This window comes from Gastrolobium bilobum, unplaced genomic scaffold, assembly GCF_033153095.1.
Source record: "Gastrolobium bilobum isolate Gb01-03AN ecotype WA unplaced genomic scaffold, APGP_CSIRO_Gbil_v1 utg13418, whole genome shotgun sequence".
Classification (NCBI taxonomy): Eukaryota; Viridiplantae; Streptophyta; class Magnoliopsida; order Fabales; family Fabaceae; genus Gastrolobium; species Gastrolobium bilobum.
The window spans coordinates 115,505-133,810 of record NW_026897420.1 but is presented as its reverse complement, the minus strand read 5'-3'; the positions used below and the strand labels follow the sequence as shown (position 1 = coordinate 133,810).

Genomic DNA, 18,306 nt, shown 5'->3' with positions numbered 1-18,306 from the left:
TCTATTATGATGAACTATGAGCATGCTTAATTACCGGGAAGCCACACACCTAGTTCGAGAATGGCAAATAAAATTTTAAAAAGAAAATTAAAGTAAATTTTTTTTTTTTTTTTTTTTCATATAATCTGAAGTTATTTTTCATTCAATCTCTTCTCCCGGTCGCTTTGTCTTTCGAATTAGCCTCCAAAGCTACTCTCATTAGAAGTTAGAGGAAAAAGGATGAAACTAATTCTCTAAAAAAAATTTTTACTTCTGTATAAAAATTAGAAATCTTATTTTCTATTTTAACAGTTAATTTTTGAGTATTTGATGGTTATAATTTATTATAAATTAAATAATTAATACCTTAAGATATATAAAGATTAATAATTGAGATATAAAATAATTACCAACATGAACACCTAACTTTTGACATAATAATTTAGATTAAAAAATTTTATTGTGAATATAATATTGTATGTAATTAATTGATGGATTACCACTAAAAAAATTAATTGATAGATCAAACTCAATAAATTAAAAGATAAAAAATAGACTCAATGAGGGTAGCATAGTTGGTACATTGGAGTTGAGAGTGGGTGTAAAAAGATCTTGGTTCTTGGTACATTGGAGCTGAGTAGATGGAAAAAGATCTTGATTCGATCTCCATTAATACTATTTTAAGGAAGAGCATAAAATCTTAATTCTTGACTCGTCTTGTACAGGAAATTAGTCTTATAGCCGGCTCAAAGAGTCACAGCTTGTGGAGATATACAAATGAACCTACTCACCTCAAAAAAATAATTATGACTGGTATAAAAAATAATAATAAATAAAAGTAGAATACAAAATGCATAACCTACCCAGTTCATGATGTTAGTAGGCCTTGGGTTGAAGCCTTGAAGGCCTTAGACCGTCCAAGAACGACAACCCAATTCCAGAATCTATATTGGTCTCTCTTACTAGGCCCACGACGCTTGCATCAGTACTGAGCAACAGGTTCACGTTCAACAATTTATTAGTCCACTTAGTCTTGCTTGCATTTCTTGAAATTTATTATGCAATATTTTCATACTAATTTGTTACATTCAATGGTCAATTAAATTCAAAATATTTCTATAAAAAATTAAATAATGTGATTATATTAAGTCTCATACGTATATCAATATAAATATTACAACATATAATTAATGAATTTTGGAATTGTTTCAAAACTTTGGATTTACGGATTTACATGATTTTGTGCTGACCATTTTGATTTTTCTACTTGAACCTTTAGCTGTAGTCTAAGAATTGAGTGCTATAAGATCAATGAGCAAGATCTTTCACCTTCAATTTTTTTTTCACATTTTGTAAACATTTTTAATGCAGCAAGCTATTAAGGGGGAAAAAAAAGTACAATCTGATTATTCAACCCGAACCAACTCATTCCAAACCAAGTTGATTAGTTTCAGGTCACTCCAAAAAATGTCACAAAGTCAACAAACGCAACATGCCCTAAATTAATTGATCTAGACTTTAAAATCCCTTAAACTCGAACGACCATACTCGAGTGCACGTACTAGAAAGTAAAATTATTCAATTTGAACTTATGATGAATTATTTGCATTTGACGTTGTCTTGTGATGAAAATTATTCTAATCACTTAATTTATTAAATACTGACGTGTCAAATGAAAGCATCTTAGATTAAATAAAAAAGAAAATCCAACATAAACACCTAACTTTTGACATAACAAATTATATTATAAAAATGGTTATGAAGACACTATTATATGTAATTAAAATTAATTGATGAATCAAACTAAATCAATTAAAAGATAAAAACTAGAATACAAAAAGCATAAGCATGTCCTTTATCATGAAAAATATGTTTCTCCTACAATTCTAAAACAACTCTTTTTAGGGTTGACAATTAAAATACGTAATATTTTGAAAATTTTATTGTTCTCACATGATATAATTTTCCTAAATATATTCTTATTTTTTTTCCCCAAATCCCAAAACGATAGTGTTTTCAATGTTAGAAGATAATGGCAGAGAAACATTAAAAATAAATTAGGAACATTTGAGCTGAATTTGTCCTCATGTGCAACAATATCTTGTTTAAGCCCGTGATTATCCATAAACAAATCTGGAGTTTTACAAGAGCTGTCTATTACTGAAAAAGAAAAGATCAATTGCTTTTGTCCATTATGAGGACACTAGGCTCATTGCATTATCTAATTAAAGACAAGGATGCAGATCCTTGCATAGTGTGTTAGTGTTTTAACCCACCCAACAATGAATGCATTATCTATCAGCTTCAAACATCACCTGGTATTCCCTCGCTGTCATTGAACTTGTCTCTTGAGTTTTGTCAACCACCACATAAGACCAATCCAGAGGTTGAGTACTCAGTTTGGTAAGTACATTCCGTACACTAAGCGACAAGGGCAATATGACCTAAAATAAGAACTAAATTTCAAAGTTAGTTACGCAATATTCTTTCTTTTAACATAAATTAATTACATGATTCTCATCGCTTTAATTTATTTAGGAGAAAAGTATTCTCATGTTACATGAGATAAGTTTTCCTTCCTACACATCCTTTCGATAATTGTGTCACATTTTTCTTTTTATTTTTTTTTATTTTTTTCAGGTAGTGGAGCCCACAAATTTATCTATATAACATGAGATAATTTATCTCCTTTAACATGATATTAATAAAACCCATTTATTTATTTATTTTTATTTCTTTCTTTCTCTTTTCCTTTTTTTTAATTCAACATCAATAATCCTTCTTTATTTGTATAATTTATGTGACTTGTCTTTGTGCGACTTGCATTGTATATGTAACTATCATTTCCGAAGAACTAAATCACTCATATTCAGAAAAAGAAAACATAACATTATATTAATGTTATTTACGAATTTTGTTTATGAAAAGAAAGAGTGATGAAATATGAGCTCAAGAAAAAGCATGATTAGGTTAGGCTCGTGTTAGACTTTCATTATTATGAGAGATCTTTATATGCTTAAAATATTAAAAATATCTATTCTGTATTATTAAAGTTGTACTACTTTAATTGTAGCATTAAAAAAAATTAATGTAAAGAACAATAATAATTTACATAACTTAAATAATAGAGATTTAATAGTATGAACAGAGTATTTTCCTTATTCCAAAAGCATATAAGAATTTTTCCATTATCATCATAATAAGATATATGTTGTGACAAGTGACAAGCCACTAGAATTGGTTTAGTAACGAGAGATTTAGATATATGTTGTATTAGATTATATGTTTAATTCCAACTTGTATCCCAATAAAAAATATAATAGGTTGTGACTTTTGAATTGAGCCTTTTAATTTTATTCTAATCAGATTGTGATTTTGCTGCACAATATTTTTCGATTATGGCTATGATTGTTGATGGTGGTTTTTTCATGTGCTCCGGTGGACCAAAAGTGAGGGTGTACCAATATGAATTCACGTATCGTTATAGCAGGTGAGAGGGTGTTGTTAATTGGTAGAACATTTAGTTCGGATTAATAATTCCATTATATCTCCACATACTTCACATTGAAAAACATTCATGTAAGAGTAATGTTGTTTATATACAATTTTTTTCATGGAATTTACATATCTTTCATTATTGTTAATATATTTTTCATTTTTTTTTTCTCGCCATCAATGATTTGTCTCACTATGTGAATCATGGGAAAAATTTGTAGGAAATCTTAGATTTATGCGGAAGCGGTTTAGGACCTAGTACATTGGTATGCTTACCGAATCATCCTTGTTTCACAATTACCTCTCGGTGCGCAGGTCTCGTGTAGAATCTTCCCTTGTAGGATTCTTCTTCACGAACAGCTCACCTCAGCTCCGCAGCACGAACAACCTCCTTGAAGGAGGACTGTGGCAGATCTTCCAAACTATATCTCGAGGAGGAAGGGGAAGTGTGTGGGCACTGATTAGATTCTGAGCTTACCTCTTTCTCACAAAAGAGACCTTAAAGGCTGATGACTTAAGAGGTACAATTTATATGGGTTCCAAGAAACCCTAGCTCATTGGGCTCTAGGTTCCTTGGGCTCTTCTCATACTAATAACCCATTTGGGCTTTAGTAAAAGAGCAAACTCAACAATCTCCCACTTGCTCTTTTGGATACAAACTTGAGTCGTAAAACCCAAGATCATCTAACCCATAAGTCATCATCTATCCGAAAAATACCCCATCCCTTGTCTCAAGCTAGCTTGGGGATCTACCATCTGTTATTAAACAAGGCTCCTGATAATCAACGAATGATTATCTAATTCGGTGCTACTCCACTAAAAGCCCGAACTTGAACTCCAAGATTAACAACACTTATAACATGAATATGCATCGCCCCTTTGTAGAATGTCTATAATTGATTGACAAGTTTTCTGTAACTCAATCAATTATTTATTCCCTTGACTATGATAGTTTCTCTGATGGATTACATGCACTGGCCAGTGTCTTTAATATCCAAGTACCGAAACATATCAAGGGGACATATCCTACAAATTCCATGTTGTTTATCTCATAAATACCGATAATCAAATAATCTCACTCCCAAAATACCGAGTTATTGGCCGTCAATAGATCGAACCTCACCCGTTGGTAAATCAAAGAATGAAAACTATTTGATTACCTATTTATAATAAACTCAGGATTAAGAGCAATCACATAACTATAGTTAACTGGAGATTTGATACCTTATGACAGAAAAACAACCTTAATCAAATCTCTCCTTGATCCTTTCAATGTGAATGTTAATTCACACCAATATTTTACAATGATTCGGACAAAATCATTTCATAAAATATTGCAGCCTGAATAAAGTGCCCAACTTTATTTAACGGCTGTGACTTCATTCATCAATTGTGAGAACCTATGATCATGTCCTCCATGAACGTATCCATATGATCATATACTCCACAATTTGATCTGGACCTTTATGTCTGTAAATAGTGCGCAAAATAAATAAATAAAACCTTATTTATGAAATTCAGAAAATTATTTTATTGTTTCATCGTCTTACTCCAAGAGCGCAATGAAACCAATAACTCCCACTTGCTTAATGCAAGTCTGGGATCCTCCTAAGACCCAAAGAAGTAACATGCCTCTCGAACACAAGTTCAGGCAAACTCTTAGTAACTGGGTCTGCAAGATCTACCTCTAATGCTATCTGAGTTTAGTGAAAAACTCATAGCTCGAGGTTGATTTTCTTGAGTCAATATCCACTTGAAATAACTGAATTTTTGAAAACTCGGCTTTTCAAGACTCCCACTAGAATATACCAGCATATAATATCTCGTTCTCCAAAGATACTTGAGTACATGCTTAACAATAATCTAGTATTCCTCTAGGTTCAAAATGGTACTATCTCACTACTCCCACTACGTGACAGATGTCTGGTTTAACGCCCAACATGATATGCGTGAGTCTACCTTTGCCAAAGCATAAGATATCTTACTCATGCATTCTTCCTTCTTAGAAGTCTTTGGTCACTCCTTAGGAAGATGAATTCCACATCTGAGAATTATAATTCTTCTCTTAGAATTCTCATGTTGAATTTTGGCAAGAGTTTTGTCAATGTAAGTAGCCTGAGGTGATGCCAACAACTTATTCTTCTGGTCTCATAAGAGTTTTATACCAAGAATATAATTGGCTTCCCCAGTACTTCCATACCAAAACACTAACTTAGCCAACTCTTTATGCTTGATAGTACCTCCATATTGTTTCTAATAAGGAGCATATCATCTACATAAAGTACCAGAAAAGCTACTGTCTTCCATTGTATCCTTTACATACAAATACACATCATTCATCAAGGTTCTCTCAAAATCAAAATTTTGATAACCTGATCAAAACTGATGTTTCAAGACCTGGATGCTTGCTTAAGTCTATGAAATAGACTTTCACAACTTGCATACCGTGTGTTCCTACCCATTTGCTACAAACCGTTTTTGGTTGTTGTAAGCAGATATCCTGACATCCAACTCCCAAAATTAAATCTCATAATTGAGACTTATAGCAACCAAGAGAATCTGGATAGACTCAAGCATGGCGTCTGGCAAAAAATGCCTCCAAGCTACCTTTGAAGGTTTTCACCTTTCTGTCCATCCTCTCTTTGCCTTTTATGTCCACATGCACCTTGTGGATTTTACCCCTCTTGGTGTCTTTACTAGGACCAAACAGAGTTGAAATACAAGTATTTCATCTCATTGTTCATAGCCTGAGCAACACTTGATCAACAACATCTTCTAGTGCATTATCGTAACTAGTAGGATCAATATCACTCAACAAGAGACAACTTGAGAGTTAACAAGGTTTTCTCCCACTACGAATGTACTGCACTAGACCTTGTGTATTTATAGGTAAAACAAAGAGTTGGTCAAATGATGGATCTTCAATTTCTTGAGGATCCTCTTATCCATGATATTGTTCCTTTACATGTGATACTAATATTTCTACTAGTTTCACTTATATATTATCATGTTGAATTTCCAATCATGGTTCTCTTGTTTGTTCACTTAGAGATATATATATCCCCTCTTGAACAATCAAGGGAACAGTGGATGAAGCTTCTAGAGATTCTGGAAATTCTTGATCTGAGATAAATCTCATCAAGAATAACCTAACTTAAGAGCTTATAATTTTTCATCTAGTCTTCCTTTAAGAAAATCATGTGAGTGCTCACTTAGATTATCTTGTCCTTAAGACTAAATAAGAAATCATCCCTAGTTCTCTTAGGGTAGCCAAAAGATATGCACTCTTCCATACAAGATTCCATCTCATTTGACTGCTGTTGTAGGACGTGTGCTGTAGCACCCTAAATCCGAATATGGTTTGATCTGGGCTTGCACCCTTTCCATAATTCTTTAGGTGTCTTTACAACAAACTTTGATGGAACCAAGTTAAGAAGATAGATTTTCTTCTCTTAGGCATCTCCCTTGAACAACATTGGCAAAGATGAATAACTGAACATGATCTTCACCAAGTCTAGAAATGTTTGAGTTTTGCATACTGCAACTTCATTCAACTAATGCGTTCTTAGAGTTGACAGTTACAAAAACTATCCCCTCTTAAATCAGGTAAGACCTGAAATTACCAGACAGGTAGCCAAACACTTTAGTAGACCAAAGTGTTTTGATTTGAACACCTACATGCTTTTCTGCCTCAGACTAAACCTCTTGGAAATTTCCAAAAGCTTTAGACTTATGGCGCACTTGGTTCATCTGTCCAAATCTAAAGTAAACATTCATATAATGAAGTACTCATCACCTCTTCTGGTCTGAACGCTAATTGGTCCACATACATTAGTATGTACCAGTTCCAGTTGAATAGTTGCGCAAACCTTTTTGGCCCTTGTAGGATTGCTTGGCCACTTTACCTTCCAAATAGGACTAACATGTAGCTGTTAGTTAAAAGATTCTTGAACTTTCAGTCTCTCTTTTAACTAAAACATATTCTCTACTTGAGATAAGGTGACTCAATCACAAAGGCCAAAGTTATGTTTCATTTGAAACTTTTATTTCTTTGGTGAAAGTTCTTGTTCATCATCCTTTCCATTCAACATAACAAATTTAAAAAGGGTATAGGACATAGGTAATAAAGACTATTTAAACAATGTACCAGAACAAAACAAGACGAAGATGAACTTCGAAATGTAACTGAGGAATCAATTGCATTGTCAAACCATGTTTTAACCAAAACAACTAACAAAAATTGAATTCCTCTTGAAATCCGGAACAAATAAACAGTCACTCAAAACCATAGTCGTATAAATAACTTGTCCTACTGCAAATGCAGACACAAGTTTCCATTTTCAAGCTTAAAATATCTATGTCCATTGCTGACAGGTATGCCATGTTTGAACTACTACAAAGAGTAACAAACATAATCAGTGATTCCTGAATCAATAATTCATTCACTGATCAGGCCTTGATATGCCCATGTCTGGTTCTTTTCATCACCTCTGGGCAATTTTTCTTTCAGTATCCCTTCAGTCTGCACTTGAAGAACTTGTCTTGCGGCTTCTTCATAGCAAATGGTTTGACAACTGATAACCAAGTCATTTTGTTCTTGTTACCACCCTTGGGTTTCCCTTTGGATTTAACAAGACTCTTAGCAAAACCTGCACCGACTGCATTCTGTCTAGCAAAGCTGCTAGACGCAGCAAACATGTCATTAAGAGTCTGAAACATTTCTACTCCACTCTTAATCATGTACACTTGCTTCTGCAAGTATTTAGAAAGACTGACAATAATATAGCAGCGAACTACCATATCTGCCATTTCCTAATCTGAGAAATGCATCTTAGTTTCCTTAGACGCGTCCTCTGCAGGTTGCTATGGCCCTCGCATTGTCAAGGCAAATTTTAGCTTCCATGTTTTAGAACAATATCAAAAATTTGCTTTTCACTTATTCATAGTTGGTACCATCTAGAGGTTTTCGACTCAAAATCATTTCTAAGATATTTTCTGAAAAACATAAAGCACACAATTACAAACAAATAATGCAATAAACAAACGAAGTGCAAGTAGATTCTCATAACTACTCTTGTTTATTGTTAACAATCCTTCAGTTTATCTTTACAAGGCTTACGATGGGCAAGTCACTTGTAAAAACCAAAATTGTTATTTGGGCCTTCAGTGCCATTGCCAGAGCCTCGATAGGAGGGTTAACAATTTTACCAAAGTTGAATGTAATTAACCATTGTTTAATTTCAAAATTATCCTTAGTGTCTAAGCATTGCCGACGATGGGTCGTACAATACTTTACTAAAATTTTGAAATTATTAAGATTTAATCTAGTGAAATCTGATTATCCTTATCCGATGGGGCTTCAGCGATAATCATTTCACTAATAAACCCACAAATGGAGCCCGCAGGTTTTAAAATTATTTAATTTTTAAAACCTTCACCCATTCAACATTTTTGTTTGAGAATTTTCATAAGATCAGTCGAATTCATTGTTTAATTTCAAAATTATCTTTAATAACTTAGTATTATCGACGATGGGCCATACAATACTTTATTAAAATTTTGAGATTATTAAGGCCCAATAAAATCCAATCATGCTTATCCGTTGGGGCCTCACATGATTATTTTATTGATAGGCCCACAATGCGCCTGGTGATTAAATTAATTTCTTAATTTAAATCTCCTCCCATAGATATTTAAGTCCAATCATGCTTATTCGATGGGACTTCACATGATTATTTTATTAATGGTCCTATAATGCGCTTGAAGGTTAAATTAATCTCTTAATTTAAATCTCCTTCCATTCAACATAAGCAACATTTTATAATTTCCAAGAATTATTTAATTGAGAGGATCCTTTGTTTGATTTCAAAAACTATATAAGTAAGAGCGCCGATAAACGTGCACTAAGCTTAACATAATTTTGAAAGCATTAAGGTCCTGAAATCCGGTCACTTTACGTCAGCGTGTGCTCCAAACAATCATGATACATGAAGGTTGTATGCAGCGTGTGTTATTCCATGACCATTTCAGAAAACCCACAAATTACTCGCGAAATAAAAGAATTCTCTTAGGAAATTTTCTCTAATTATTTTTCTAGATTTAAATCATCCAAATAGCTGACTTAATTATTAATCTAGATTGCAACAATCATAATAATTATCATTTATGAGGATAATTTGAAATCAAAATAATTTCCATAACGATTATTTGTCTTGATGTTAATTATCCAAAATTAATTAATTCAATTATTAATCTAGATTTTTAATAAAAATCATAATAATTATTAATTAATTTCTTAGGATAATTTAAAATCAAAATAATCCCATAATAACTATCATACTAGTCGCTGAAGACATAATAGCTATTATGCTCATGCAATCATACAAGTTATGCAACAATATGGCACCACCTATTCTATATGGCATGTTATCGCAATAAAGCATGTTATCAATCATATAGTTTATACCAATCAATAAAAGCATTAAATCATAAATCATAATTACTTTAATCCATGACCTTCCTATTTTAAAGAAAATAAAATAAAATAAAATTAAATAATACAACTTTGGAATTCGACTTTCGCCTAGCCCATAGTATCTGTCTCAAGCCCCTTTAGGGTTTCATGGGCCCAAAAGCCCAAAGACCCAATCCTTTGGCGAGAAACCCTAGGACGCGAAAGAGGAACCCTAGCCGTCAGATCTGCCGCGCCGTCACCCGAAGTCAAATCAGGCTAAAACTCCAGGAGAAGGACCGCCACGTAGAGACGAGTGCTCCGCCGCCGGAACCACCCGAAAAAGTGGTCGGACGCTCCCTCACTCTCCCATTCTTTGCCGGAGAGTGGCGACCACTCTCAGCCGCTTGTGTAGGCGCGTGAAGGAGCGTGAAGGCTCCTATGGCGGCGATCCACCCACCGTTGCGTTCGTCTTTTCGTTCTCTTTCCAACCATATATAGATCGCCCCATTCCGAGATCGGTAAGTCCTCGAAAAGTCTCCGACAGTGCTGACTGCGTATCTTCCTCGCGATTTTCTCGATCTTGAACTTTTACAAAGTATTAAAAAAATACACAGAAATTCCAAAAATAAACAAAAACAGCAAGGAGGAAACCTAATCATATGGGATTAGCCTCCTTGTTACAAATCGAGAAATACACGAGAGACCTTAACCATGGATTAAAGCATTTTTACCGATTAAAATTTAATCTTTTATGAAAATGAATTATAAAATACACATGCTAGATTCATACCATAATCCTAGAACCCTAGATGCCACATTTCAAGAAGCAAAACTAATTACATGAATAGTGAAACTAGATTCACATACCAATGTACAACCAAGGCTCTGATACCAATTGTAGGAAATCTTAGATTTATGCGGAAGCGGTTTAGGACCTAGTACATTGGTATGCTTACCGAATCATCCTTGTTTCACAATTACCTCTCGGTGCGCAGGTCTCGTGTAGAATCTTCCCTTGTAGGATTCTTCTTCACGAACAGCTCACCTCAGCTCCGCAGCACGAACAACCTCCTTGAAGGAGGACTGTGGCAGATCTTCCAAACTATATCTCGAGGAGGAATGAGAAGTGTGTGGGCACTGATTAGATTCTGAGCTTATCTCTTTCTCACAAAAGAGACCTTGGAGGCTGATGACTTAAGAGGTACAATTTATATGGGTTCCAAGAAACCTTAGCTCATTGGGCTCTAGGTTCCTTGGGCTCTTCTCATACTAATAACCCATTTGGGCTTTAGTAAAAGAGCAAACCCAACAAAATTCACGCACAACCAACATAACGTACAATGTACAGTATTAGACCTTTTTGGCTTAAAAAAAAAATACTTAATTAGATATATAAATATTAAATTTGACTCCTCTAAAGGGAAGGAGGCTCTATAAAAGATAAATGTAAAGTTATAGCTATTGAATAAAGAATTAATAGCTGAAATTGTGAAAAAATGCATGAAGTTTTAAAAATTTATTATGTAAATCTCCCAATCTGAGTTCACTCTACATTTTATCCTCTGATTCGTAAATATTATATATGACACCCCAAAACAATAGGTACAATAGATATTAATGCAAGGCCTTATTGTTTTATATATTTCATAGTCATTTTACATTGACACATGCATCATTTTAAAATATAAAATAAACTTATGTATGATTAATTATAAAATCCCCGAAATTTCTAAGTAAAGATCGATCCACCACTTAAAATGTAAAATGTTGATTTGTGTTTCTTCTATTCTGGCAGATTTATCCTTTACTATTATGATAATTGACAAGCTACGAAATTCTAAAGAAAATGAGGCTTATGGCATTTTTTAGAACATCGTAAGCGTAACGGGTCTTGTTACCAACACACACGTAGTTCTCAGGTGGATCCCACTTCTGTATACAGCTAGAGTACGGACCCGTACATCACTACATCACTATACTCTTCCTTTTCAGTTCCTGATTAGTAGTTACTTGCGTAAGTTATGTTTGAAAGTTGAAACTTATTTACCGAAAATAAGAAGCAGAAGAAAAAAAAGTTGAAACTTAAAAGTTAAAACCGACCCCAAGAAAGACAGATGCGACTTTTCGCTATGGGAAAAGGATCAAGGAACGTGTCTAGACATAGCCAAACTTTCAGGGTTAGGTTGGCCTTTGAATTCAAGTAATCATTCATATGGGTATTTGAAAAATTATAAGTTGAATACCTCCTTTCCCTATATTAATATCTTTGTTTTTGATAATGACACAAACATTTAATATGTTTGAAACTTTTGAATGTGGTTTATACTTTTCTTTTTTCTTTTTTCAAATAAATAAAAGACAATTCTATTTTGCAATTTACACGCGCGACAGCATTATAAAGTATAAAATCTGCTATGAGATATGGAGTATTCATACATCGTAATTAATTAGGAAGCAATTAATTACCCATTTCTTTAGAGACCAATGGACTTATAACAAAAAAATTGATGTGAACGTAATTATTAAAAAATGAAATTGGTGTGAAAATTTTCCAAAAAGATATTTTCTAAAAAAAAATTGATGTGAACGGCTTTATAAAAGAAGAAGAAGAAAGGTTTCCTTAATGTTTTGAAATCAAACAAATCTGGGAGATTAAACAAGACGAACTATGAATTTATTATTATTTTTATTTTGAAATTATCAAATTTAATCACATTTTTCAATAGTTTAACAACAAATATACTATATGAACTAATTGAACTATGACTTAAAAGTTTTGGTATTACTAAAAAACCAATAATAGAAGCTAGCTATTAAATGAAAGTATCACATTTTATATATTAAAAGCTTAAAATCTATTAAAACTTATACTGATTATTTAATACATTTAATTTTTTATTTTTTTTAACAAATATGCTTAGAACATTTATTAATAAAATCTAAAAAAAAATATTATGATAAAGAAAGCAATTACATTTGAAAGATTTTTTTTTTTTTTTTTGAAGATATTTCAATCGGTTCATCGATTCACGATTAGTTTGATTAGGGACAAGTTCTGAGATTAAAGCTTTAAACCCCTTCTAAAGAATACTAGGGGGATGAAACACATGTTCTCATCCCTCACCTGCTTAATTCCCTAACGCCAACTGAGCTACTATTATTTGGTAAAAAAAAAAAAAAAAAACTCCTTAGTTTTTATTATTCACAAGCACTATTGGATTACATTCATTAATGACTAACCTTAGGATTAAATGCTAGCCGTACATGGGGTGTAAAATAACTAGGGGCATTTAGTAGAGGAGAATATTTTTTATGTCTAAGAATCATATTTCCATAGTTTAAATTTGAGACTTTTAATTAAGAGGAATAAGCTCTTTGCTATTTGAACCAATGATTATTAATAACAAGACTTTTTTAAACTAAATGAATTTTAAAGTAAACATGTAAAGAATATATTTAATTAATTAATAATATTAATTTATTAAAATTAAAATGTATAATACTTTTAAAATTAACATTAATAATCACTTATATATCAGGTACAAATATACTAAAAAAAAAGACTTACTTTAAAAAAGAACTTTCCAATTAAAAATATACAGGCAAATTAGTGCACGCTAGCAAGTACCAAGCACCAACATATGCGACTACGAGTCATTTAGTACTTTTAATCTATTACTATTCTACGCTGCTGCGTACGCGTGATCTTCCCCATCACCTTCGGGGAAACAACTTGCAGAGGAATATTAAAGCACTTACATTTAAATTATAATTATTTTAATTTGCTTAAATAATGATTGATTATTTTTTAAGTCGTTAGATAAATACTATTATTTTTACATTAATCTCACTGTTCTAACTTCTATGGCACAATTGAATTGAATTTTAAATTTGTACAAACTCAAGTAAACACAATCTTCTGCGTGTGGCTTTAATTCTACTTTTACTAATTAAACAAAAAACACAAGTTGATTGACATTCTTCAGTCCGTAGCCTTGTGCACAATTCATGTAATTAAATGATAAATAATTAGTCTTTTTAAATAATTTTCGCGAAAATAAATTCTTGTTGTCATTGTCTATTGAGTGAATAAATAATTTTCATTACTTTCACATATCTAATATTTTTCTTTATCTTAATTAATTATGATTGGATTTTGATCAATTTTTGTAATTAGGCATCCTCAAACACATAGATATGAATGTGATAATTCACTCATTTAATTCTTTTGATCAATTATTATATTTTTTTATACACAACTATTATAATTTTATATTGAATATTTTAACGTGTATCGTTAAGACACAAGTTAAAAAATTAAAATTTAAAACACAAGTACCATCTTAATTATTTTTTTAAAGTAATACATTCTTCCGTAGTATTTCCTTGTAGTCCAGTTTAAGTGTTATTTTGAATCTTTGATGGAAGATACGAATTTAAAATATACAAAATCAAACTTTAATTATGAAATTTGTATAATAGCTAAGACTTTATTAGTATCATTACAAAAAAGAGAGAGACTTTATTAGTATATGATAAGGTCAGTGATAATAAACTGTTTTTATAATCAAATTAACAGTTAAAACAAATAGGGAAAGTCACTTCTTTCCTTTTAAAATAATAGTGGTTTAATTTTTTTATAATAATTCTGAAGGTTGTTAAATAGTTCTTTTTGTATTTAGGTTGTTAAATATTTTTATTTTAATGAAATGTAAGTATTTTTTATTAAAACAATTCACTAAATAATATTCTCTCTCATTTAATTTAATGGATGATCAAGAAAATAATTATATATTTACTTTTTTTGGTAGATATCAATTGATGTCCAATTAAAGTTCTCTAATGGTTCCAATTAATCCGATTTTGAGTTTAAATTGCGATTTACCCATTACCTTTAATTAAATCGTGGGTCTAACTTATATGTTATCATTGTTGTCAAAAACTAGTGTAAAAATATAAAAACTTACGCTTTTACTAGAGTGGTCCGTGTTAAAACTCAAGTAAAAACGGTCCTTGATAAAAACTGGTAGAAACGCCGCTTAAAAACGTAAAAACGGTAAAAACTTACATTTTTATCGTTTTGACCGTTTTTATTTAAAACTAAAAGTTTAATAAAAAAAATTAAAAAAAAACGTAATTTTCATTTTCCCCCAATCATATTCACAGTATCTTAATATCTTTTTGTTCGGATATATATTTTTTATAATTAGGTCTTACAAAGCTGCAATTCTATTATAAATTATGCTATAAGAATCATGGAGTTTACACTTCTCATTCAACAGAAGATCAAAACTTTTGCAGCAGACTCATGGGAGTTGTGCTTTCCTTTTTTTTTTTTTTTCATTAAATAATAAACTTCATTTTAAGATTTGTGTCTATAACAGAAGATCTCATTTTTTGCAGTTGAATAAGAAGTGATTTCCCCAAGAATCATTTTGTATTTTTGGATCATTGTGTGCATTGAAAGAAGTGGAATTATATACTGATGAGCGATGATCCACAAAGTATATAAAGCAGTTAGAGTAGATTGGTTATCCATTACTTGTTAATTATCACTGTTTATAATTTTGATACTTGGTTATGAAAAATAATTTTTCTTTTTAGATAGATAAGTGACTCAACACACATGTTCATTATGTGATATTTTTTTTACTTGCATATATATAATTTTGTATCTTGATCTTAAGTGGTGGAAAGTAAAAACTTTACGTTTCGTGTCGTTTCTACGTTTTACGTTTCTATCACTTCTTTTCTTTGCTACGTAGAAACTCGAGTTTGACAACATTGGATGTTACAATTCAGGTTGACATATCACATATTACAAATTTGACATAACAAAACATGAATTTGAAAATGGATAAAACTTTCGAAATAAACATGACTCATTTATTTTGTAAATTGACATAACATGACAGGATACAAATAATCTGCTAATCTCAAAATGTGTTACTTAATATGCGAATTGACATAAGATATATGGCACATCATGAGAGTTGACATATTTTTATGTCAGTTTTTGCCAATATTAACATGACACAAATTTGAAGATGGTTCAACTCAATCACAAATTTTTTCGTGTCGTGTAAATACTTCATATCAACAATGAAAAAAATATGTGTCATTTTAAAGTATATAAAATTGTGTTATTTTAAGTGAGGGAAATAGATAAATCATGAAAAAGAGAAAGTGGATAAAAAAATAAAAAAAAAATTCATCTCTTTATGAAAATGAAACAATAAAAATGAAATGTCATTTACAAAGGAGAAACACTTTTCCCTTGGGGCCGTTTGGTACACAGATTTTTCTCGAATTCTCGGAAAACTGAAATTTTTAAAATTTTAAATTTTCAGATATTATCGTAAACTGAATGTAAAAATCATATTTTTAAAAATCGAGATTCCCGGACAAATAAAAATTTCTCTTGTATCAAACGCCCTTTACCAACAACTCTTGAGTTTTTCTTGTTTTTTAAATAGTTTTTTTTTTTAAAAAAAATAATAAATAAATAAAAATTCGTTTTTAATTCAATTACGCAAGTTCTATGCACGGAATAAGTACTACTATGCTACGGTCCTCAAATATGGACAGCATTTAATTCCATATAATGTTTGACCGTTACGTTATCTTACATCTGACTCTCTCTCTCTCTCTCTCATATAAATATGACCCCAAATCATGCGCCACTTCATTGGGGCGTGCCCATTTCACTCCTCCAATTCGTCACTTCCCATTACCTTCCTCCATTTCATTCTCTGCCTTTTTTTTTTCCATTTTCCCCTTCCAAATATCAAACAATTCATTTTCATTTTTCAACACTCAACAAAGAAACCACCGAATCTCGATTAACACCCATAAATAAAAGCTTGGAGTTTTCGGATCTCTTAGGTTCAAGGTTCTGTAATGAAACATCACTTGTGGGGTGTCATTATTTACAACCATGTTAAACATACCCACAACATCTCTCTCTGAGATTTGTCTCACTCACTTTCGCCTTGCCATCTCCACCGCAGATCCATGGCCCTTCTCATGAACCCTACCGCTTCCTAGCAAAACCCTCCTCCTTCCATTCTCACAGAAAAAAAAACAAAGCTTTTTCTATTATTTCCTTTCGCCACAAAAAAAAAAAACCCAACCGTCGCTGATTTTGTGAAGACCATGCAATTCAAGGTCGGCAAGCGCGTGATCCGGGTCACCAGATGTATCTTCCGGAGGTTCAGGACCCGACCCGGATACCGGAGTCTTGGTTCTTCGCCGGCGAGGAACCCCATGACGAAGATTCTTACGTGGGGTCGAAAGTTGATGAAAGGGTCGAGATCCCTCTGCTCCGCCGCGAAAAAGGGGTCGGGTTACATCCCGGTTGGATCCGACCCGGTTCAGGACAGTTCCCCGGCGGTGCCGAGGGGGCACTTGGCGGTTTACGTGGGGCAGAAGGACGGTGAGTTTCACCGGGTTCTGGTGCCGGTGATTTACTTCAACCACCCTTTGTTCAGCGAGTTGTTGAGGGAAGCGGAGAAGGAGTACGGGTTTCAGCACCCGGGTGGGATCACGATCCCTTGCCGGTACACGGAGTTTGAACGGGTCAAGACCCGAATTGCATCCGGGTCGGGTGTCCGCCGCAGCAGCCGGATATTGTCGTGGCGGCGACATTGTTGACCATTGCGATGGTGGTGATTGTGACTAGTAGATGATGATGAAGATAAAGATTAGAGTCCATGGTGACTGAAAAATGCTTTTAGAATTTTCTTATATATATTAGGTCTAGTCCATGGTGATTGTTTTTTTTTTTTTTAGTAAAAGTTATTTTTTTTTAGCTTTAGTCATTTATGTGTTTATGATTAAACACCTGTATAAATGGAGTTTTGAGCGCGAGTACAAAGAGATTTATCATTTTCTTCCACGAGTCAATTCGTTTAGTCTTACATCAGTACAACAATAACATGAATAATAAATTTTATATCAAATTTTAATTATTGATTTAGTTGTATTATAGAGTTATTAAATATAAATACGATTAACAATCAAAATAGAGGGTATCATTTAAATCGGTGAAAAGTGATCCTAACCCTTCACTTATTTCATATATTAACAAACTAATGTAAATTGAAAATTTATTATTTATTATATGGGTTGACACGCCTATGAAAATAATATATCCTTCATGTAGACGAGAACAATCTTTTCTACCAATAACTTTTTCTTATTAATTTTTTATACACATTATATTATTGACCAAATTTTAAAATGAAATAAAAAATGATAATATTCTTCCAAATCATTTTGTATTGAAAAATAAACCCTGAAAAAGTTTCTAGACATATAACTGCTTAAATTTTCTAAATTTTGATTCCGGATTGTGGAATCAACAAGAAGATTTACTT

The 18,306-nt window shown here is 32.3% G+C and overlaps 1 protein-coding gene across 1 annotated transcript; it reads left to right on the top strand.

Annotated features, from left to right (window-relative positions):
- The first annotated feature begins 16,651 nt into the window (after positions 1-16,651).
- Positions 16,652-17,753, top strand: LOC133306801 (auxin-responsive protein SAUR36). Its single transcript, XM_061507177.1, has one exon. It carries the CDS (start codon positions 17,084-17,086, stop codon positions 17,579-17,581), a length of 498 nt encoding a protein of 165 aa, XP_061363161.1. The 5' UTR covers positions 16,652-17,083; the 3' UTR covers positions 17,582-17,753.
- The last annotated feature ends 553 nt before the right edge of the window (positions 17,754-18,306 follow it).